Raw genomic sequence first — 24,368 nt, forward strand, 5'->3', positions numbered from 1 at the left:
AACAAGTAATCGTTTTATATATGTTTATTTAGTTTTGTCCTTGTCATTTTTAAAATACTGTTTATTTTCAATAGCAAGTAAACTTATTTCATAATTTTTGTTTTATGCATTTGAATGAGCAAAACTGAAAATTAATTGTCCAATTCATTTCATCAGTTACAGAAAGGAAAGGAATTTTGATATAATCAGATTCGAAAAAATCAGGGAATTTTTTTTATGAATGTTTGAGCCCACCCTATGATTAATAGTTAAATTTAAACTATACTATGCATTACAACAATTTACTTTGTTTTTAGGCTCCGTGTACTTTGCTAGAAGAAATGGAAAATCACCTTACATATTTGGAAGGAAAAAAAAGTCAAACAGTTGCCAAGTAACTACATATTTGTTTGAACGTATAATACTAAATTTGTCTTTTTTTTATTATTATATACAATTAGGTGTCAGTCATAAAAAATCTTTGATACTGTATTAGTCTCTAAACTTCACTTTATAATTGAATATTAGTGAAAATTCATTGAAATTCAATTTTAATTTTTAATCTTATTATAATTAAATTGCTATACAAAATATATCTTAAATACCTGAAAGTTTTCTTGAAGATATATATATTATTCTATTTTTATAATATGTATATCCCGATGAATTCTTTTTGTATAGTAAGATTCATGTTAAAATAATGGTTTACTTTTTAATAAAAATTTTTTGAGAAATATGCTACTGCTTTTAATATTTATGTAACTAATAAACGACTAAAAAAGACTTACCCATAAATGATCATATTGTAAAACTCATTGGACTCAGAGTATGTTCAGAAGAGGTTTTTGAAAAATCTTATGTTGTAAACTGTTACATTAATTGAGCAGTGAGTTATTGCAGTCCAGGAATCGTGCTCTAAATGACTTACTATAACTAAATGAAATAGTTAGACAAAAGCATTCAAAGAAATATTAGTTTTGTCACTTCCTTTTTTGCCCCACACGAAAATTTGTTGCTCTCTTTATTCTATTATGTATTGTTTTTAAAAACCATACTTACATTCAAATCAAATTCTAAAAATTTACGAAAAACAAACTCATGGAGTGTTCTACTTCAAGGAATTTAAAAAAGCTTTTTTAAATGTAAACTACTAGTTGTGTCCATTTTGAAAAAGGTCTCTATTAATTTTTATTCATAAAAGATTGTCAGCAATTAAAAGTAAAAAAATTATCTCTAGTGTGAGTAGTCTGTATAATGTGAAATTTCGCTGTATTTTGTTAAGCTGATCATTAAAATTTATTACAATACCACCCTTTATTTTACAGAGTGCGTAGCGTTTTTTAAAGGTGCTAATTTTTGATTTATGTTTTTAAAAGCCCTTAAAGGTGCTCTTTTTAATCGGGGTTTGTAAAAAGTGCTTAATTTTTTATGTTTTATAAAGAGATCTTCTTTTTTCTTTGCTGTGTCGATTATCGTTCTAAAATACAAAAAATGTACGATTTTCACAATTTTTTCTGCATTGTTTATCAGAAACTAGTTACTTTATCATGATTATGTAAAGTTTTTAACTTTTATTGATTTTTAATTTTTGATGATTTTGAATTTTTTTTTAGTTTATAAATTAAGAACTTTAAGCAATAGAAAAAAATAATTTTTATTACTGCACAGATCCTAATTATGATTTTTTTCTTTTTTTGGAAAGTGATTAAAAATATTTTTTGAGCGCTTAAAAGGTGCTTATTTTTTGTTGAAAAATCTGGCTACATCATTTATGTAGTTTCTCCCCCTACATCATTTTTTTTATTATTTATGATTTTAAAAAAGTGTACTCTTTAAATTATAAATATTATATTATTAGTTCATAAGCTTTTATTATTTACACAAAGAAAAAATATTACATAGTTTAAGAAATTTCATTAACCTTTTAGGACAAATTCAGTTCAGTGTGCAGTGTCTGCTCTGAGCTCTACTAGTTCTGCTTTAGCAAACAGTGCACATGAAATCTCTCACGAGCTGAATGGCCTGACAGTGGATGAGAGTATGAGGAGGGCTGTTGAAGAAGAAGCTGCTATCATGAATCAATTGAAGGTTGTATAATCACTTGTAAAAGTTGCATGAATCTCGCTGCATTTCATATTTTGAGCATTCGGGAATGCCTATTAATGATCATTAAAATCGTCTCAAAGGACTGCAGACTTATTTATGCATCTTGCATGACTCTTGCCTCACTTCATTGCCAGGATTCTCACTCCACAGAGAAAACCGGGAAAATCAGGGAATTTAAAAATCACCTAAAATAACAGGGAATTTTGTTTCTTATTTTCATCTTTTAAAAAATGGTGACCACTCTTAAGGATATTTCAACTATACTAAACTGTTTAATTTACTGCAGCATTATTGAAGTATCTTCAGCTGTTTCTTTTTGTCAATTTCTCCTGTAAGTTCAAACTCTCCCTATATCTTGTTCAAATTTTCAATCATTTATAAAATTCTTTTTATTTATCCACTCAAGTTCAGATACATTTTTTTAAATGTGTAGTGCAGGGGTGGTGAACCTTTATACACCAACGTGCCAATGCTTCTAAAAAATTGTTTAATGAGGTCATAGACGTGCCGTCAAATAATTTTGACTTCGTGATTATTGGGAAAATAATAATACTAAATACTATCAACTCAAAACTCTTTATTTACATTGAAAAAAAAAGCATTTTTCCATGTCTTAAAACAACATAAAGTAACATCAGTCTGACTTCTGTTGTTGCAGATTAGATGACAGATAACTTATATTAGGTTGTAAGGTGTTAGTTTAAGCAGGACTGTTATTTTTTTTTTTGCTAGTTATTTATTGTTAGCTTGTTTTTTATGGTTATTAATTGTTTATTTAGCATTAATAGTTAATTTTCTTATTAATAATTGTTTATTATTTTGTTTATTTTTTTTAATTTTAATTTAGATGTTACATATGCTTCATAGTGTAATAACATTTATGTAATAACAATTGTGATCGGCGGCATGCCCAAAATATTGTGTCTCGTGCCATAAATGGCACGCGTGCCATTGGTTCGCCATCCCTGGTATAGTGGATGACACTCAAAGTTAATGCAGTTTTTTTTCAAATATTAATTCATAAGTTAAATAGGACATGAGCAAAAAACGAATTGGAGTTTTCTAATTGGTTAAGCATTAGTCATTGTTTTAAATTTTACTATAAGTGATTTCAGTTTTTTACCTATTTTAAAAAAAAAAATTAAATCAGTGATAATTTCTAACTTATAGCTCTATTTGAACAAAAAAATAGTTTATTGAGTACATTTAAATGTTTAATTATTTTATATTCACTGTGTCAGATCAATTCAATAAATAACATTACCTGGTAGCAAGTGTGGTCCACATCACCAAATTTATACTTTAATAGTTGTCCGATACCATGCGCCTTTTTTTCTCTTCCAATTCCTACTTATTAGTTCATACTCTCCCTATATCTTAGTCAAATTTTCAATCGTTAATAAAATACTTTTTATTCGTCCACTCAAATTCAAATACATTTTTTTAAACTTGTAGTGAAAGACACTTGATGTGAATGCAGTTTTTTCAAATATTTATTTATTAATTAAATTTAATTAATTAATTTTAGTTTTCGTGGGTGAAAAAATTTTAATTATATAATAAAAAGTAACTAAAATAAAATTTTTCTTCTTCTGATCTAAGTAGGAATTGACTTTATAAAATTTTTTTCTATAACTTGTTTAGGTATGTTCAGCTGTTCCCTTTCTTTCTCTAAGTTTTCTAATCAATTAAAAGTGGTATAGTTAGCCCAATATAGCTTGCTCAAGAGCACAGTTACTATGTTTCCTCTTACTATCTTGCGTATAATATGTTCAGAGAAAATACAAAGAATTTTTTTTTTCCTGATTTGAGAGGCAACTCTAATTGTATTTACATAATTTCGGAACACCAATTAGAATCATTAAAATTGTCTCATTGAATAACTGATAATAAAACAATACTGATAACTTTCTCCTATAACGATGAATACTGGATCATTTAAGTCTTTTGCGTGAATTTCACTGCACGTTATTGTTTTTTAAAGCTTTTATGGTTCTCAGTTACAATCATCAAAATTGAATAACTATCAATAAAATAATGTTGGTAATCCCTCATGAGAAATGGAATACACAATCATTTATGTATGCTGCTTGACTTTTCCCTTATCATGATTGGGTTTTTATCAATTTTTTTAATACAGTAAAGAAATATTGCATTTATCATCAAAACTCATTTACACATAAATTAACACTCCTATATGAGTGTTAACATTTGCAATATAATATTGCGACCCAAATGAATGCTATTTTTTCAATGAAACTATATCATGCTTTATATAATCTTTGATTACACACTTAAACAGCTCTAACACTCAAAGAGATTGTATAAATTTATTTTGGAATTTCCTTTACCTCACAAGAAATCTTCTCCTTTATATTATTTACTGAGTGGTAGTTTTTTTAATAGTTATCTTATAAATATTTTTACAAACTTTCTATCCATTAATGCTTTTTTCTAATCAGTGTTGGTGTAAATTATCAGGCATTTCTTATTACCATATTTCAGATTGGTTAAAAAAAAGTTTTTGAAAATGGGATTCATATGAAAAATCAAATTGACTTAGAGTAAATAATTACAGATACTTAAAAAGTCAGCTCAATTTTTCTTATCGGAAAACTAAAATTTGAATAATTGAATTTTCCATTGAATAATGCCACTTATAGTTATTGAGAATCTGACTGTTGAGAAGATAAAAACAGTAATAAATGATTTGTGTTATTATACTACTACTGCTCTATCCTTTTTCTTAAATTTATGGAATGAAAATTTCTGTATTTATCTTGTAAAATTCTCAATTAAAAAAAAGCAGGTTAAAGTTATACATGATGCATAGCATTTTTAAAAAGTGCTTAAAGGTACTTATTTTCGATTTTTAAATGTCCTTTAAGGTGCTTTTAAAAAGTGATTAATTTTCCCTTTTCCAAAATGAGATTTTTTTTCTTCACCATGTCGATTTTCTCCACGTATTATGTAAAAGTGTGGTTTTCACATTGTTCTATTCTACGTTTTTACGATTCATTCAATCAATGCATTTCGACAAACCTTCGGTCCGTAGCGTATGAAAGCGCCAATCATTTTACATGTTTGATGGAATACTTGCGAGTCCGCATGTGCGTCAACTGAGCTGGGTTCAGTGAGATTATTGCACTCTCGTGTGCAGCTCTGCTGCAATTTGCAAGATATTCCCAATTTCAGGCTTCATTTTCCACCCTCTGATATTGAACCAAAAAATCTTTTGATTATTTTATCATATAAAGTCCTTGAAAATTATTTTGCCTTTTGTTAAAGAATAGAGTGATTAAAAATATTTTTTGAGTGCTTAAAAAGTACTTAAAAGGTGCTTATTTTTTGTTGAAGGATTTGGCTATGCACCCTGTTATAGTTTTTAACTTAACAAGACTTAGTATTCATGCATTTTATCTTATTTGAATTTTTAAATATTATTTTACTTGCTCTGCATATTTATAAATTACATTACAATACTGTTATGTAGGTCTATAGTAAATATTCAACTTTGATAAATCAATAAATAAAAGCACTGAGCTGTTATTGTGTAGATTCAGGATCGGATCTTCTGTCTCAGATTGTGCTGCAATCATACAACACTTTGCTCCATGTTTTTACTAACGGCTGGCATTGAACTTTTTATTTTTTACCTCGAAAGATGCTAACACTGTTGCTTATTTAATGTTACCTGGTGGCCACCTATGAACCTTAGTCATGGAGGGAAGCATCATTACCCACACCCATTCACACATCATACATCAAAGGATAACACCTAGAAAGAAACATCTATACCCTGAGCGTGTTTCGAATTCCGAACCATTTACTTCACAGTCAGACACATTAACATATTATTCGATAATTAGATAGGTTCGAGACGTAACTACCACTACAATTATTAAACATCAAATCTCAAGTATATTAGACATGCTAACTCAATTCAATCTGGTGAAACCTTTTGATAGATAACAACTCTCCCTAAATCTTTATATTATAAATAATAAACTAAAAAATATTGATATTGGAGATTATAGAGGAAAGGGTTATATTTTAAAAGCATATAGTAATGGTCAGAGATGATTGTGATCCAGAAAAAATTTAGATTTCCAGATTTTTCGCTACCCGCGTTCTGGAAGTTTCTGGAAATCCAAGGTCCAGAAGTTTTAAGAAATCACTGATCGCATTAATGTATAAAAACTCTTGTATATATTTTTTTTAAATATTAGAACTATAATTTATGCTTGGCATCTCTTTCATTTGTAAATATTTTTTCTAGTAGAATAATAAAAGTGGTTAGAGGTAAAATTAAACTTATACTTAATTGTTAATTTAAATTAGGCTGCATATAATTTATTTGGAATTTCATGTTTTGAAAATATGAATGAATTAAATTTATAAAGACATTAATTTTTTGAAATGCTTCATTCATGATTTCACCCAAGAAATTTTCTGGATTTTTGAGTTGGGCTCACAATCACCCCTGAATGGTATAAGTTCTGAATAAAAAAATATTTTAATAATATCGGATAATCAGATGTACAATTAAACATGTTTTCGTGTTAGTTACATAAATAATAATTGAGTGTATATGTAATAATTTAGTTATAAAACTTAATCCGTAAAATTTACTTTTGCATTCTTAGTTTTGCACAAAACCATACTCCTGCATGTATTAGTTATAAAAATAAAGCGATTGTTACCTAAACTGGCATCCCTGTTTTTCCTTTTCACTCTCTTAATGCATGCTTTGTAGAAATAATCTCTTCTTCTTCCTCCTGTAGTCGCATGAAGAAGCTCATACTTTATCTGTAGATTGGAATACTATCCTGGTTAGTACATCTCCTTCAATTCTTTAAGAAGAGTATATCTCCTAAGTATTCCTATATCTCCTAAGCACCTCCTAAGTATTTTATGCTTGCTTTAGATAGGATTATTTATTTTAATTTGTGTGCTTGCTTGAAAGTGTTCTATGGTTTGATCAGAAAATGTGTTATATCTGTATTTTTAAAAATCATAGGTCTTGATTTTAAAATATATTAAGTGTTCATATTTTGTACACATGCTTAAATTGTTTTGCAATCTCGCTACTTTATTAACTAATTTTAATGTATTGGGAGATAATCTGACAGCCTGGATCACCCCCGTGATCTTTTTAAAAGAAAATGTATTTTTAGTTGAAAAATCCGTTTTTTATTGTTTAAGTACTAATTTTTATCAACTAAAATAATTTGATTCATTTAACAAATTTTGTAATATTTATTTATCTTTATAAGTTTATTTATTTTTATAAGTTTTTAAATTCGGATGATCCAAAAATGCCAGATATTTTTAAAGTGCCATCAGTCTAAAAAGAGTGAATACTGATCTATAGTGAATACTGAGTGATACTATAAAAGAGCTGTGTCTCTTTTTCTTTATACAAAAGTTATTGAGATGTTTAAATTTTCGTGCATAAAAATAGCAAAACAAATAGTAGTTTTAATAGTTTCTTTAACATGGCACATTTTTATTAAAAAACTTGTTTAGGTTGTACAAAACATTTTAGTATGAATGCAATTTCTTTTAAAACTTGCTTATTTTATTTTAAAGAATAATCAATTGCAATAATGAACAATATTTTGTGTTACAACAATAGAGTGCAACGAAGACAAGATACCTCGTCCGTGGCAATGAATGAGTTAAACCATCCTTCATTTGAGCATTGATAAAAATTAAAGAATAATCTAGAGTTAGAAAATAATAGTAACCATTAAGATAATAAAAAAGTTACTCTTAGGAAAGAAATCATGCAAACGATATGAAAAAACATTGGACGAAAGTCCAATGTGATGGATTTTCCTAGGAATTCCGCAAGAAAAAAAATGAATGTTTAAAGATCTCAGTGAAAAAATTTAAAAACCTCATATTTTAATTATGATTATCCTATACTATGATGAAATTAAATAGCTTATGAAGATACAGTCAAACCCCGCTATAGTGAACATGGTTTATAGTGAACTCCTGGTTATAGTGAATAAAATGTTCACTCCCCTGCCTTGCTACACATGTATAATGTTATTCTTTGTAGATATAATGAACCAAAAAAAGAGAGGAAGTTGGATATTATGAACTTTCTTCTGATTTCGACTTATTTTCTTCATTTTTTTGTAATAATTTTGAAATTTCTACTTGAAAATAAATTCATATACCGCTTTTTAGAACCATTTATAGCATAGAATGTAGCAATAAGCATTTTTTCTTATTTGCTTAATTATTGAATACCATTATTGAATTGGTTCAGCATTCAAAGAAGCCACAATCTTACAGTATCTGGATAAATGCTTCAAGTCAAAGTCTGAATTTGCTAAGAAAGTTGGGGAGACTACTTTTATGATACAGGTTTAAAATGCGGAATAACATAAATTCAGGAAAAATTATTGGGGAGTTGGGAAGTGTTTCCATATGTGATGTTGAGTATTGCTCATTAGTTAAAAATTACTAATTTATTTTGTATGCAAGTCGAAAGGTAATAAAAAAATGTAAGTTAATGCATTTTTTGATACTATGTTTTATTTTTCAGTCATTTTTGTATTTCATTTTATGGATCATTTATTTGAATAATGCGTTTTAAAAGGGGGGAGTTTGGAACCATCAGTAAAAATTGTTCGTGGAACGGATATAGTGAAGTCCCGGTTATAGTGAATGGAAATTTTGGTTCCTTGAAGGTTCACTATAGCGAGATTTGACTGTAGTACTATGAGGAAATTGAATAGCTTCATAAGTTAGTGTTGGAATGTATTAATTTTGAAAAACCTATTCCCCAGGAGCAGAGGTTGAAAGAACTAGCCAAACAGACTCCCGATGCTATCCCCAAAGTTCCCAGCCCCATACCACCTCCTGTATCTGTGAGTCCCCCTGCCAAGCCAAAAGAAATAATGAACTCAGAAAAGCCCTCATCCGATTTGATGTCTCTGAATCAACCAGTTTTAGGTGGAGGTTTCATACAGGCTGTCCCTTACCCACAAGAAGGTATAATATTTTTGTTTATTGTGTGTTTTGAATTCATCTGTTGAAATGTATTTGAACAAAATCTTTTTGTCCTATTCAAATATCCTAACATTATCTGTATATACATTTAACATATCTGTGTTGCAAAGTAACGACTATAATTATGCTTTCCATTGTACATTCTTAAAGTTTTGTCTTGTCCACGTAGTGGATTGATCATAAAGACGTGGTTCTCAGTAGAACACTAAATTCAAGCATAACTGACTACGTTCAGTAAGCGGGTGGGTAACCACTTTGATCGGCCTGCATAGGGACCGAGGGTGTGCGGTATTAGTCCTCATAAACTGTTCTACTCCTAAGTTCTTTATTTCATGCGCAGGTCGTTAGACTACAAAAACAGGTGAGCCATGCCTGCTGCAGAGGATCGAAATTGCAATGGTATGTTTTTGAATCATCATTAGGGATGTTTCACGGGCCGTTGCCAATAGCAGAGATGCCACCTTGCTCTGGACATCGAATAAATATTTTCGAGTGGTAACTTATTAATTGTGATTCTTGGTTTAATAAATTCAATTTATTAGGTTTTTATCCACCACTATTTCCAAATAATTCGAAGGCTTAATATAATTCGCCACTTACTTAAAGTTAAGTCATATTAAAACTCTTAAAAAGCATGCAAAATTAGTCAAATATTTTCAAATTTAGTTTGTAGTTATTTACTATTATTTAAATTATTTAAGCGTGTCCGGAGCAGTTAGCATCTCTGCAATAGCCCATTGTGTTGCAAAGATGTACGGTATCAGTCCTCATAAACTGTTCTACCCCTAAGTTCTTTATTTCTCCCTCAGGTCGTCGGGCTATGAAAACTGGGGAGCAGGGATCTGTTGAGGATCAAAAATTTTGATGGTAGGTCTTTGGATCATCCTTAGGGATGTTTCCCAAGCCGTCACCAATAGCCCATTGTACAGCTCTAGTGTGACATAAATAAACTGCCTACCTAACATTGCAATTGTGGATTTTTTTTTTAATATCTGGTTTATCAGTAAAATGAATTAATTGAATGCAAGTACAGAGTTTATCAAATAGTCCAAATTTTAATTTCTTTTTTTTTCAGCATTGTATTTATGTTTTGTTTTATAAATTTTTAAAGAATCCCTAACATTTCTTACATATTCTATGGTATGAAAATAATGTCCTTTTTTTGTGTATAATTTCGGTTGAGTTCTGAAATCTACTGGATTTTTTCACCTTTATGTTGGAAGCTCTGAAATAAGTTTGAATAATTTAATTTTGTCTCGTGTCAAAAATATTGCTACATATAGACTACCAAGTATAGGCAGAGTTGTATATGTTATTGCCCATTCTTACTAACAAACACTATACCCTTAATAAAATCTGTGAATAAACAGCTACTTTGATTGTAGTTTCCAGTACCATAATCTAAACATTCAATACGTGAGACCGGAACTCCAACGTCAGAAAACGTCGCATTGACAGTGATTGTTTTTAAGCAGGTTGCATTTTCCTTCAAATACTTTTATCTTTATTGTGATTATGTCAAAAATGACCATTTGTATATGTAGAGCGGTCAAAGAACAGGGAAAAGTCAGGCAGGGTTGCCACTCCACAGAATTTTAATCCTTTCTTTACAAACTGGGAAAATACAGGGAATTTTGTTTCTTATTTTTGTCTTTTAAAAAATAGTGACCACTCAAAGTGATATTTAACCATGGATATTTAACCATAATATTTCAGCTATCCTAAACTATTTCATTTACTATAGCATTATTTAAGTATATTCAGCTGTTTTTCCGACAATTAAAACTAATGATTATAGTTAGCCCAATTGTTGTTTCCTCTTAATATACTGTGTATAATATGCACAGGGAATTTTTTTTTTCCTGATTTGAGTGGCAACCCTTTCAGAGAATTTTATTTATCTGGAAAAATTCGAGAAACGTCTAGGAATTTAACCAAAATAACTTAAAAGTCACAGAAAATGAAAATGTTTTAGGTATCTAAAAGTTTAATACTTTTTGCCAGAAAATTGGTCAATTTATTTTCAACTCAAATAGCATGTAAAAATGTAAGCATGTATTTTCAGAGCATTTGGTTCTACCCTCATATGTAACACCTGGCTATAACCCCGTGGCAGAATCACAGCGACATTGTTGCAGGACATTAAAGAATTCCTCCTGAGAGGTTTTATGTTTGGGAAGCAAAGAAGTTTAGGTTTTTTATCTGCAGAATTTTTTGAAAATTTTTTTCTTCTACAGAACTTTTTTTTCCTTTTTTTGCAGAATTGTATTCAAAAAATGCGTTTATCGCATATAAGAAAAGGAAAAAGTGGCTTGTGTTTTTTTTTTTTTTTTTACTTGAGAATAAAAAAATTCCGCTATATCTGGCTTAAGCTAGAGTTTCAGATTGATATTATAAAAAGTAATTTTTAAATAGCAAAAATTTAAAAAAGGTTAACTTTAAAAATATTTTGTAGAACAGGAGAATATCGCCAAAAATATTAGTACATGTATTTTTTTGTTTAGATTTAAAACTATGTATACTTCATGTATACTTTTATGTTTAGATTTAAAACAAAAATTCTTAGATTTATAATTAAAAAACTACAGTGCACTCCCGTTTATCCGGGTTAATCACCGGGACAGGTCGCACGGACAATCGAAAAACACGGATAATCCGAAAACTCCTTTTATTAAAGAAAAATTCAATATCAGTACAAAAAATATAAAAATTACTGACATTTGCATGCATAACATCAAACTAGGAATTTTCCTTATTAAAAAATGTGTAATGCGTCTTCGCCATATATCGATACATATATTTTACGAACCGCAGTAATGTCACCGTAATCAAATCCTCCCATATAATCTAATAAAGTTTCCACAGAGCAGCAGAATGAGAAATTGTATTTCATTCATTTACTACATCTTCGGCATCAGTTACTATCATCACTATTTGATTTAACAACATAGCGATGTCTTCATCAGTCAAATACTGCAAGCCAGGCTCACATGCATCACTTTGAAACCAATCTTCTAAATTTTCTTCATAAGGAATTTCGAAACCTTAGATTTCTTTTGCTTGTTCGAGAATACTGTTATCATATTTTTCTTGAACATCTGAAGAGAATTGTTCATCAAGCGGTATCATCTTTCTCCACGATCGTGATAACGTAGACGATTTTCCATATCATCCATAACGTAGACGATTTTCCATATCATCCATAACGTAGACGATTTGTTCCATATACTGCAATCCAATAACGAATATTGCTTTCCAAAAATTTGGTAGTGTTATAACTTCATGAATCAAATTTTTGTTAATCTTGAAAATGTTTCTCTTTATATTTTTTGTGTGACTCCGGAATGAGCACGGATAATCCGCAAACCGGATAATCCGGGCACGGATAATCGAGAGTGTACTGTATATATACTGTTCTATGCTATACATGAAGGTTTTTTTTAAATATTTTTTGTTAACAGAAAGCGCTTCTGTTACTTTAAATTAATTACGTATGCTTTTGCTACTATTAAAAATACCTTTCAGATAGGTATTAGTACTAGAGAGAATTGTCACATATAGCTCGAAAAAAGTGTGCCACAGGGGTCAAAACTGTTCTCTAACTTTTGTTAATGGTTGACCGAATCAGAAATGGTTGATTCTGTCCATTTTATAATCTGGTATTTTAAAATTAGCTATATACACATACTAATATCTATCTTAATCTTTTTTTTTTTAACAATTTAGATCTTTCAGCAGTTCAGCCTCAAGCAATGGCTCCAAATTTTGTCACTGAAGTACCTTTTAGTGCTGCATTTCCTGTGGTTCAACAAGCTGATACGGGAGGTAACCTATGTTGTCCACCAATTCGTTTATAAATTTCTTTTTTTAACAGTATGTTTACAATATTTTGTTCAATAAGTAATAATCTTTCTTTTCAATTTAGTTACAATGGTTTTCTTTTTTGAAAATAGTAACTGAATTATTTTTTACATGATTTGTTTCACATGTTTTGAAACGTTGGCATAATAAATTGGCAGCATGTGATGGGTGGAGCATCTTGACTCTTAGACTTAAAGGTTGGGCAGCTCCAAAAATCAGGACACATCGACCAGAGGTCTATTGTACCCATATCCCTAAATCATGATTAACAAGAAAGCCTTATAGCTGAAATGTCAGCAAACACCGGACAGGAGCGTCTTGCAGCTCACAGGCCTTCATGCAATGTTGCCCTAAATGCTCAAGTGAGCAGAATAGACCTCACAATCACAAAGTATATGTCATGAAGTCTCCTCTTCAAGATGACAACCTCAACAAAGAGGATTAGATTTAATGCCCATTACGTATAGGTGTTTCCTGAGGGTGCAGTGTCCAGTGAGAAGACCAATGATCTTCCTCAAACTGTTCCTCTTTAGCTTAAGGAGCTCTTCAGCTTGTCTCTGACCATCCGAGTTACACTATTGCTTATGAGCAATTTTGCCGTAGAGCTTGAATATAGATGCCCTGAATGATGTGGGAGAAATTCTCAAGGCTGGTTCAGGGCCCCAGAAAATCACACTAAAGCCAGCAAGTACTGTTTCATTAGCCAGCTCAGTTCCAAGAATGCCTATACGTCCTGGTATTCAATGTAGGTATACCTTGTTATGAGTAGAGAGGTCACAGAGGACCGAGAAGCACTCCCACACTAATGACTCTTGACTGTTTCATTTAAGTAAATATTTGCTTTAACTTTTGTTGATATTTTGTGTCAAGAAAGAAAAGAAATTCTAACAGTTCCGTTACCCTGCGTGCATTTTTAGGAGACATGGAGATGCAGTCTTCAAAACTGGTTTTAATTTAGATTTGGAACCAAGTTGTGACAAATATTTACAATTTCGGCTGTAAGTTTGGTTTACAGTCTACTTTGCTACATCACAAAATGAAAAACTAGCCAGTTGTCTATTGAGTTACAAGTTGAATAATATAGATATAGTGTGCAAAAAAAAATTATGCCAATATTAGCTTTTACCTAAGATTAACATACCAAGATACTTTGCTAATTAATTTCAGTTAGTGCAAAAAATAATTTTAAGTTATACTTCTTTTTTTTTTTTGCTAGATTTTCTCTTTAAATTTTGTACATCATCTTTGGGACTCATTTTTGTTCAAATTGAAACAATTTAAAACTCATTTACCTAATAAATATTTCAAGCGAAAAAAATAATATCAAATAATTATTTCTTATTATTGTTTAATCGTGATGTATGCAGATTTTGCTTTTAATATATTAAAAAAAAAATTTTTTGCTACTTTTTTTTGGAAAATTTCCCGTTAATTTTTATTTTGGGTAGATGAGTTTTATAAATGAGAAGTTAAAATGTTTGCAATTACATCTCAGAAGTATAATGTGAAAATATAAAGGTAAAGTGTAAGATCCTTCTTCTCTCTTGTTAAAAATATGAAGACTACAGTTTCCAGTTTTTATATGCATCCTCCTCTTCTCTTGAATCAAGTGCCGAAATTCGGTTCCATTAAAATAAATAAAAATGAGTGTCCATTTGAAAATCTTTTCATCTGATGTCATTAGTTAAACAGGTTTGCCACTCCGCAGAGAAAACCTGGAAAATACAAGGAATTTAAAAATCAGCTAAAATGCAGGGAATTTTAAAATTTTCCTTACAAAGTGGAAATTTTATTTCTTATTTTTTTCCTATAAAAATTGCAGACCTCTCAAAGTAATCTATGGTATATTTAAAGATGATATTTCAGCTATATTATATTATATTATTTCATTTATTATAGCATTATTTGTTTTATCTTGAGCTGTTTCTTAATTCTCCAAGTTTTTCCAGCAACTAAAACTAGCATCTTTCCTAATATAGTTTACAAAAGCGAAGTGAATGTGTGTTTCCTCTTAAAGTATTGTGTATATAATATGAGCAGGGAAAACACAGTTTTTTTTTTTACAGATATCCGTGGCAACCTGTTAAATGATCATCTGCCCTAATTATCATATGTAAGAGAGTCATATGCTTAGGTTTTGAATCTTTTTATAGGTTTTGATGCATTTGGGGATGTGTTACAGCCTCAGGCAACCAGTAGTCCCGTTCCCCCCGAAGAGTGTGATCCAAAGTCGTCTCCCACATCTACAGCAGGGGGAAGACTCATATCATCGGACTTAGATTCAAGCCTTCAAACTCTAGTCCAAAATCTAGACATCAATGGACCAAAGAAACCTCCTGCCAAGTAAGTTTTTTTATTTTAAATATCTTACGAAGTTTATCTTGAAATATTGCTCTGTTTAAAAATCCTCCTCAATTCTATTTCAAATACTTAACAGGGTTGCTACTCCACAGGGAATTTAACAGTCACCGGAATAATGCAATAACAGGAAAAATGCAGGGAATTTCGAGTTTTTCTTTAGAAATTGGGAAAATACAGGGATTTTTGTTTCTTATTTTCGTCTTTTAAAAAGTGGTAACTTCTCCAAGTGCGATCTATGAGATATTTAAGGATATTTCAGCTATAATAAACTATTTCATTTACTATAGCATTATTTGTTTTAAGTATGTTCAACTGTTCCTTTTTTCTCTTAAGTTTTGTCAGCAATTATAACTAGTGTAGTTAGCCCTATACAGCTCACACGAGAGTGCAGTGATTGTGTTTTTCCTCTTAATATATTGTGCATAATATGTACGGGGAAAACGCAGAGAATTTTTTTGCAGATTTGAGTGGCAATCCTATTTAATCTCACCCAATAATTGTAATTTTTTTTTCTTTTACATGGTGCGTAGCATTTTTAAAAAGTGCTTTAACATGCTTATTTCCTACTTCCGTTTTTTAAAAACCCTTAAAGGTGCTTTTTTCATGGGGTGTTTTTTAAAAGTGCTTAATTTTCCCTTTTCTAAAATGATTTTTTTTTATCATGTCGATTTTCACCACGTATTATGCAAAAGCGTGCTTTTCAGATTGTTCTATTCAAAGTTTTCACAATGTATTTCTGTAGCGTATGAAAGCGCCAAACATTTTGCATTTTTGATGGAATACTTGTGAGTTTGCATGTATGTCTACTGAGCTGTGTTTGGTGAGATTATTGCACTCTTATGTGCAACTCTTCTGCATTGTGCAAGATATTTTCAATTTCAGGCTTCATTTTCCACTCTCTGATATTGAACTGAAAAATCTCTTGATCATTTTATAATGGCTAGTATAATCAAGAAAAGAGTTTGTTATTTTTTGTCAGAAACTAGTTATTTTATCATGATCACGTAAAGTCTTAGAAAATTAAAATTTGAATTTTGTTAACATATATAGTACTTAAAAATATTTTTTGAGTGCTTAAAAAGTACTTAAAATGTGCTTATTTTTCGTTGAAAGATTTGGCTATGCACTCTGTTTTAGTATCCTGTTATATATTAAAATTTCCCTGAATCAGTAAAACAGTATTAAAAGCTAACTAAAACCTCTTTCATAATTTGAGACTATTTTGAAATAAATAAAATGTTCAGTTTTCTAATTATATATATGTTCTTGTATTTTAAAGAAGTTTAACAGGCATTAAAGTTATAGTAATAACTGACTGCCCTCACTGACAAAATGTGCATATTTTGTTTTTTAAGCTAATCACTTTGTTACTAAATTTATGCAACTACTTGTAATTCATTCTATTTTTAATATTTTTTAAATATCTTTTAACTAAAATTTCAATTCCAAGTTCAGTATCTAAATTGACCTCTAATACAAAGCTCACATCGGTCAACTTACATAGGTTTCTATGTATTTGCCTTCTTTTTTTTTATAGAAAATTTAAATCTTCAGGGTGTTAAATCTTCAGGTATACTGCAAAAAACCTGGAAAAATCAGGGAATTTTAAAGAAAAGTTGGAAATTTTTTCTCAGATAATTTTTTTAATTCCACTAATTTAAATTATTTACTAATTTTCTTAATTTAAATTATTTCATCCATTCTACCCACTTTTTTTAGACGGAAATATATTGCCAAACAGTTGAAATATCATCAACTTAGCGATACTTTGCTTGCATCAAAATTTGCTCTATTACAGCTCTGTTAAACTAGAATGTCACATAAAATCTCCCACGGTTGCTAAATGAATGTAGAAACCTTTTACTGCTATGAGACTGTGCAATTTAGGAAAGAGGCAGGATTTAGCGGAAGTAGAAGGAGGGATTAGGATATTTGCTTCTGTTTTTAAATTCTGTCCGTGGGCTGAATCCATTTATGGCTCAAGTATGTTCCGATGCTTTGGTGGTAATTTTTTTCTATTTTGACGAAATGATTCAAAATGTTTTTGTATTTTTAACTTTAGAAAATTCTCCAAAAATTAGCTGGTTATAATTTAAGAATAATAGATTTTATATTGCATTCTTTTTCTGAAAATTTTTGTACTCTCATTCAAAGAAATTTGTTAATTATTTTTTCTCAGGAAACCAACCAATCACACATTTTTTTTACAATCGCTAACAACAATGTTTGTCGACAAATTGTTACAATTGTTGCATTAATGCTAATTTTTCTATTTCATTTTAACTTTTTATAGCCTATTTTAATTTTTAAAAAAAGGGTTTTTTAAGAACTAAGTATATATTAATATTTAATTTTACTGTTTTGTTGGTAAATATTTGATTTGTATAGTTATGTTGGCAAATAGTTGAATAATATTTGTTAGTAAATATTTTATTTGTATAGTTAAATTTGAATTGTATAGTTATCACAATATCGAAAGTTCGTGAATGTTGCTTGCTTTTCAGAGATGATATTTCCAAAACTATTCCTCCTTTTACCCTAAAAAGCTGACAAAGACTAAGGAATGTATAGGAAGTATATTAAATGATGTATAAACATAAAATATAATTTTTTTTATTCATATGTGTTTAGTACAAAGAAGGAAATCGAAACTTAAGAGTTTTAATTCTGCACTGCGCAAGAGTCTAGTTGTTAAAACAAAAACAATTAACTATACTAAACTAAAAAACTATGTGTTTAGATTGGAATTCTTTAAATATTTTAATTTCATATAAGAAAAAAAAGTATAAAATTTAATGAATTTTATCTTTTTTTTTCTATAGATTAAACAACAAAAAGTTAGACAATTTTACATTTATGACATTTATTTTTGGATACTGAATCTCTTAAAATAATAATGCTAATTCAAAAAAAAAAAAAAACATAAATAAGACTATTCATTAATTAAAATGAATATTTCAGAATGGGTATTTATTAATAAAAAAATATGTTCTATTCTTATCAAAACTGCATGGAATATTTTAAAAACAAGGCAAAAGTTTATTTGTAAGAAATCAATCATCAAAAAGTAACAATCACTTTATCGCACAAAAGTTATCGTACACTTTAAAAAAATCTCTGCCTATTAGTAAATATTCTAATTAGTAATATATTAGAGTTTCCTTTCACATCTAGAATAGCTTTTATAAGTTCGTAAATAAATGTAACTAATTTTTTTTTTGTCTGAACAAATTCGAGCAGAACATTTTTTATAAAATTTTACAGAAACTTTTTCAACGCTCAATTGTAAATTTATGAATTTTTCCACAAATTTTATAATTTTAATCTCTGATATGAAGTCCTTCTTTTAAGCATTTTATCGCATATTACACATTTATAGCATTTTATTGCATATTGCAATAGGACACAATATAATAATTTAACAATATTCATTACTGATTTACCTCTTATGATGACAAATAATCAACTATTGTTTTATTATGACCATGAGGCGTTTTTAAATGACAAAAGAAAATATTACGGTGAATCAAAAATTTAAATATAATTTTGCGGTCTCAAATTTGATACTAAATTGCAAATAGATATATAAAAAATTAAATGAAAAATAATTAAAGAAAAAAATTAAAGCAACAGATGATAATTTTAATTCTGAAATCAGAAAACATTTCATTTTTGTTACTATTTGATTATTGATATCTTAAAAATAAACTTTTGCTTTGTTTTTAAAATATTCCATGCAGTTTTGCTTAAGATTAGATTATACATCTTATTATCTGAAATATTCATTTTAAATAATGAATTTTTATTGCCTATTTCAATAACAGTTACAGGGTCCTATATTATATAAATAATTTTAACACCTTGCAAATAGTGATCATTCTAATTATCTTGTTCTCTTACTTAAGAGTATATTATTTTTAATTGTTACTTCATTTTTATTCTTATCAAAAATATCTGTGGTGATGTTCATCACCACACACATTAAGATAAGAATAAAAATGAAATAACAATATTTAATATCTGATGCTGAAAAAAATACATAAAAATTGATAGGTAATTTTTAAAATGAGGAATAGTTTGTAACATTTTATGATTTTCAACTTTTTCGTTTTATAATATATTTTATGTTTTCTAATGTTATGTTTGTAACATGTTATGTCGATATATTGAACCATTTTATTTTGCATTTGAAATTTGTTACTGAAAACTTTTCCCTCTATTTTGTTTTGGAAATAAGATTGCAAAATTATCGGTGTAGGTGTCTATAATCAACTTAAAATATCCTAAGTTTAGATTTAGAAAACTTATTAATTTGAAAGAGAATCAGTGTACTTTGGGTAAACTAGACCACTTTCTTTAGATCTGAATTCTTTTTAATTTCTCTTTAATTCTTCTTTTTAGTTTTTAAATTTCTCTGAAAAAAAATTTTATGTTGACCTCTGATGCCCAAATCTTCTATGCTTAATGCTTGCATATATTATGTCAAATATATTTTTGTACAAATTTTATTAAATTATTTATAATTAATGTAGATAATTAAATTGCAAATTCTTTTGCCAAAACTTATATTTTGGTTATTATAATTAAAAATATTTAGAGAATATCATTTTATTTCAAAATTTAGAACTGGTGGTCATCAGTGGGGTTCTCCAAAAATTTCTTCTAGAACTGGTGGTGTGAACTGGAGTCCAAATACACCTGTGTCAAACTATGTTGGTGTGCCACAGAATGTACCACCTGTGGTAAGAACGATATTTTTATAAAAATTGATTTTAATATCTTTTCAAAGTTGCTTAAATTTTTTATTTAAAAAAAAAAAATAACAAACTTGTATTTGGCCCTCCATGTTATCTTACTTGTAAGGCATGAATTTATACTTAAAAAAGCGTATATCAAGTTTAATTAAGTTTGCATAAGTGCAATTTCAAGAATGATAATTATAGCATGTTTCTTTGTAAAAATGTAATATTATATTAACTTGCATATTGTATGACTTTAAAAAAAGTGTTTATAAAATTTTGTTCGATTTGTTAAGATGTTTGTGCAAAGCTGCCTCTTCAAATTTCAGAAACATTTTTCACTTTTGTCCTCAGAGAAAGCTATTTCTTTTATTTTCTAACAGTTATTGATATGACCTCTCTTCAGAACTCCTGAGGACTGAAATTAGTCTTGAGAAAATGCAAGAGACCAGAATTCCATAGGACAATTAATATCTTTCCAATTTGATTTCTGAATTTATCAAGAAAAAAATTATTTCTTCCTTAAAAAATTAAACATACCTGCCAAGTCTACTGTATTTTATGACTATCTCCTGTTAGCCCATATATTCTCAAATTTCTCTGTATTTGTTTAAGGAATTAAAGAAAAAAAAATTTGTGATAAACTATCCACTGATGGCAAAAATAATTATCTTATTACTCAACAGATGGTGCTATTGCGAGTACTGTAGTATGCTGAATGTTAATAGTTTAAGAAGAGGCCGGGATAGTCTGGGTGGTTGGGCACTGGGCCCATGTCCTAGAGTATGTGGGTTCGATCCCAAGCCGACCGAAGACTCCCAGTGTAGTGAACGGTGACTGATGCACGTTAAATCTGTCCTCCATGTTCCCAAACAAAGTCCTCCATGTTCCCATAACAAATCAATACCTCTGGGGGTACTGATCCAGGAGTTTCCTTGTCTTCTGGATTGGTTCAAAATTACAAGGCTACGGAGTTGAAAATTAGTAGTTTTAAACCCAAAAAATCGGGTCAACTGTTTAATGACGGATATGAATAGTTTAAGTAGGGGCCGGGATAGCATGTTTGGTTAGGCATTAAACTCTTGTTTGTGAGAACTGGAGTTCGAATTCTGCCGGCCAAAGAACCCCGTCTAATAAACTATGACGGATGCACGTTAAATCAGTCGGGTCACAAAGTACTCCGAGTTCCCATAACAAATCATTCCGGACTGGGATCAAAATTACAAGGATACAGAGATGAACATTGGCAATCATAAATTCAGAATTGGGTCAGCTGTTCAAATAAAATAGTTTAAGTAATTATAAATAATTGTTTTAAAATCCTTTTTAGATTAAGATTTATATGCATATTTTTTACTTTGCTAAATGTAAGTGCTCTTATATTATTTCTAAATTTAAATTTTTACTTTTTGACTTACATGATTATGCATCATGTATCAAAACTTTACTCTAAGCCTAAAAAATGTAGCTAGTAAAATCTCCGTTATTTTATTTCTCCAATGTGGACAGATATGAAAAAAAATTTTTTGGTTAAAAATAATTTGAAATAATATTACTTTTTAATGAAAATATTATTTGTCGTAATTGCAAAATAATAAAATAATAATGTGACACCACAATGAAAGAATTGGAAGGATAATACTTCCTATGTCTTCCATGTTCCATCTGCTTCAGTTCCCCCTCCCCCCCCCCCCCCATTTTTTGGAAATGCTCAAATTGGAGATTATTTTTTAAAAAAGAAAATTTATAGAGTTAGGAATAAAAATTTATGATATGTAGAGATATCAATATCTCCAAGAAAAAATTATTGTATTTTGTTGTATTGTATTATTGTATGTTTCTTTTTTGGCTTTATTTTTTAATGGCTTTTATTTTTGTTTTGTTTGCTGTAAAAAATATCTATAAATATTTTTAAGAAAAAATAAACAAGTCATCGTTATAATATGTTGACCATTCTAATGTAAGGATACGTTAAAAGTTTAGGGTTATATTATCAAATTCGAAACACATTTTTTGGAGTAACAAACTGGCTCATGTGAACATGAATAAATATTTCTTAATTATTCTTTTATATTTAAATGTAAGCCAATTTCTTATTCACACCCATTTTGAATATACGTGTAAACTAAGTTCTCTAGCAAAGTTTTGTCACCTTAAAGTAGTGAAGTAGTTACTACAATTCAAAAATAGTTTGTAGTCAGTTCATTTTTTTTAAAAAATAGTTGTAGTTAACTACATTTGTAGCAAGTTGTAGTTGTAAATTCTGTGTAGTTGTAGTGAACTACAAAAATAATGTGGTTTTTCAAACTACTGGCTGAAACTCGTGCTAATCATACATTGGTGAATCTGATTAATTTAAACTTAGAGTTCATTTTAAAATTTGAAATATATTATGTCAGAATATTTTGTCTCAATTCTCAGGGGTCTGTTTAAAAGAAATTTGGGTCCGTAAATGGATGCTTCACAAAATAATTTATCTTTTAATCAGACCCTTCACAAGAGACACTAAAAAGCATTTGCCTATTATTGTAAATGGGCGGGAAAAATTGGCTGATGCTGAGTGTTTTGTTAATCATGTTTTTCTGCTTTAATTCTAAGGCTAAGTTTGATCTCATTTCATTTATATTAGGTCCCTTAACCTCTTCAAAGTCAAAAAAATTTATAAATTCCAAATGTAGTATTCTAAGAAAATATTTCTACTTCTATAAACATTGTGTGTACATTCTTATTGATATTAAAGGATATTTTTTTGTTAATAAATAATTGAGCAATATATTATTCATAAAATTTATTGATAAAATATTATGTAAATAAAAATTAACTTATATCAATTTTTTAAAAAAACTATTATAAATTTAAGAATTGTTTAAATTTACTTAATGTGTAACACATTAAGAGTGATACATAACTAAGTTATGTTATTTAAAATATGTCTGTTGAAATTATTAAAAATTTGAGTGATTTTGTTTCCATTATTAATCCGAAATGAATATTCTGTGTTGTGCAGTATAGGCTAAATACCAAATATTTGTATGTTGCATCTCTAATTTAGTAGCAGCAATAGCTGTTTATATTTGAAAATTAATTTTTTTTAATTATAATTTTACAGTGTTGAGCATAATCTTGTGTCCATTTACAATTTAAAAGCTCCTTGAAAAGGTTTTTTACAGTAACAGGACCCAATTTCCACAAATTCACAAAACAGGACCGTAGTTGAAAGAATGTGACTTAACGCTTATTTTATATTCACAAATCACAAGTAATTTTTTCACAATTTTACAAAAACAGAACCTTTCACAAAATTTCTGGACAGACCCTGATTCTGGTATAATATTTTAAATTATAATTTTTATCCAAAAAGATAAAGATTGTTTATTTAAATATTGTTTCTCAATTCCATCATATTTTCACTGCTGGGTTTAAATTAACCAGCTTATAAATGTTTGCAAAATGTAATTTGTTTGTGATAAGCCTAAATGGAATGAACGAATGAATGGCTTTTTTTTCTTCTAGGCTGCTGTTGGGCAAGGAATGGTTGGAATGGTCAATGTTCCAGTTTATGGCTATCCTCAAACAGTAATACCTACTATGATACCTGCTCAATCCTTTAGGGTAACGAATACAGTTATATCTCTAGTTGATTTTAGGAAAAACTTTAAAATGTTATTTCAAATTGGTTTTGCAGAAATTGTTTTATTTAACAAAAAAGCCCATTTATTGATTTTAGAATGCCGCTACTGGAAAAGCTGTTCTTTAGATTAGAACTATGTGTTAACAAATTGTTTAAAACTTCCTAGATTTTTTTTCCCTAAAAGTTTTAAATAATAAAAAAAAGTCATTTGAAAAAAATGATTTTTTTTTCTATGTAAAATTATTATATGTTGCTGTTTTTAGCATTTTGAATAAATGACTCTTTAATTTTTTTGTCATTTTATTTGCAAGTAGCATTCTACTTGATTTATAAAATTAGAGCTGATTTCATTTGTATATAATATCACATTATCCTTTTTTTATTGTTATCCCTGTTATTTTTTTTATTGTAATCCCTGCTAAAGTCCTTTTTTATTGATTAGTATTGTAATACAAATCAATTGATTTGTCTTATAACCAGTCATAAAGACTTTGGTTATATCTTATTTTATGTTCTTATTTTATGTCTTACCAAAAGTTGCTGTTATAAAATAATCAAACCAAAGACTAAAATTTTGTTTAATAATATTTTTATCACTAATGGGATATATTGTCCCACTGCTAAGTATGATTGAGATAATTGTATGATCGGGGCAATATATC

General features: G+C 28.9%; 1 protein-coding gene across 11 annotated transcripts in view; it reads left to right on the top strand.

The window, feature by feature from the left end:
- The window catches only part of LOC107446727 (phosphatidylinositol-binding clathrin assembly protein LAP), a 50,106-nt gene that overhangs the window by 21,887 nt on the left and 3,851 nt on the right, over nucleotides 1-24,368 (top strand). For 3 of the 11 annotated variants that reach the window (XM_087161890.1, XM_087161887.1, XM_087161894.1), the window contains 8 exons: nucleotides 297-373; nucleotides 1,908-2,067; nucleotides 6,870-6,917; nucleotides 8,892-9,096; nucleotides 12,841-12,939; nucleotides 15,129-15,318; nucleotides 19,961-20,078; nucleotides 23,589-23,687. In XM_087161890.1, the coding sequence (XP_087018016.1) occupies nucleotides 297-373; nucleotides 1,908-2,067; nucleotides 6,870-6,917; nucleotides 8,892-9,096; nucleotides 12,841-12,939; nucleotides 15,129-15,318; nucleotides 19,961-20,078; nucleotides 23,589-23,687 (996 nt within the window). The remainder of the gene's footprint in view (nucleotides 1-296; nucleotides 374-1,907; nucleotides 2,068-6,869; nucleotides 6,918-8,891; nucleotides 9,097-12,840; nucleotides 12,940-15,128; nucleotides 15,319-19,960; nucleotides 20,079-23,588; nucleotides 23,688-24,368) is intronic. The other 8 variants (XM_087161892.1, XM_087161888.1, XM_087161895.1 and 5 more) reach the window with 5 other exon arrangements.

Source organism: Parasteatoda tepidariorum, chromosome 4 (genome assembly GCF_982258835.1).
Source record: "Parasteatoda tepidariorum strain Cologne lab strain chromosome 4, Ptep-v5.0, whole genome shotgun sequence".
NCBI classification, from domain to species: Eukaryota; Metazoa; Arthropoda; class Arachnida; order Araneae; family Theridiidae; genus Parasteatoda; species Parasteatoda tepidariorum.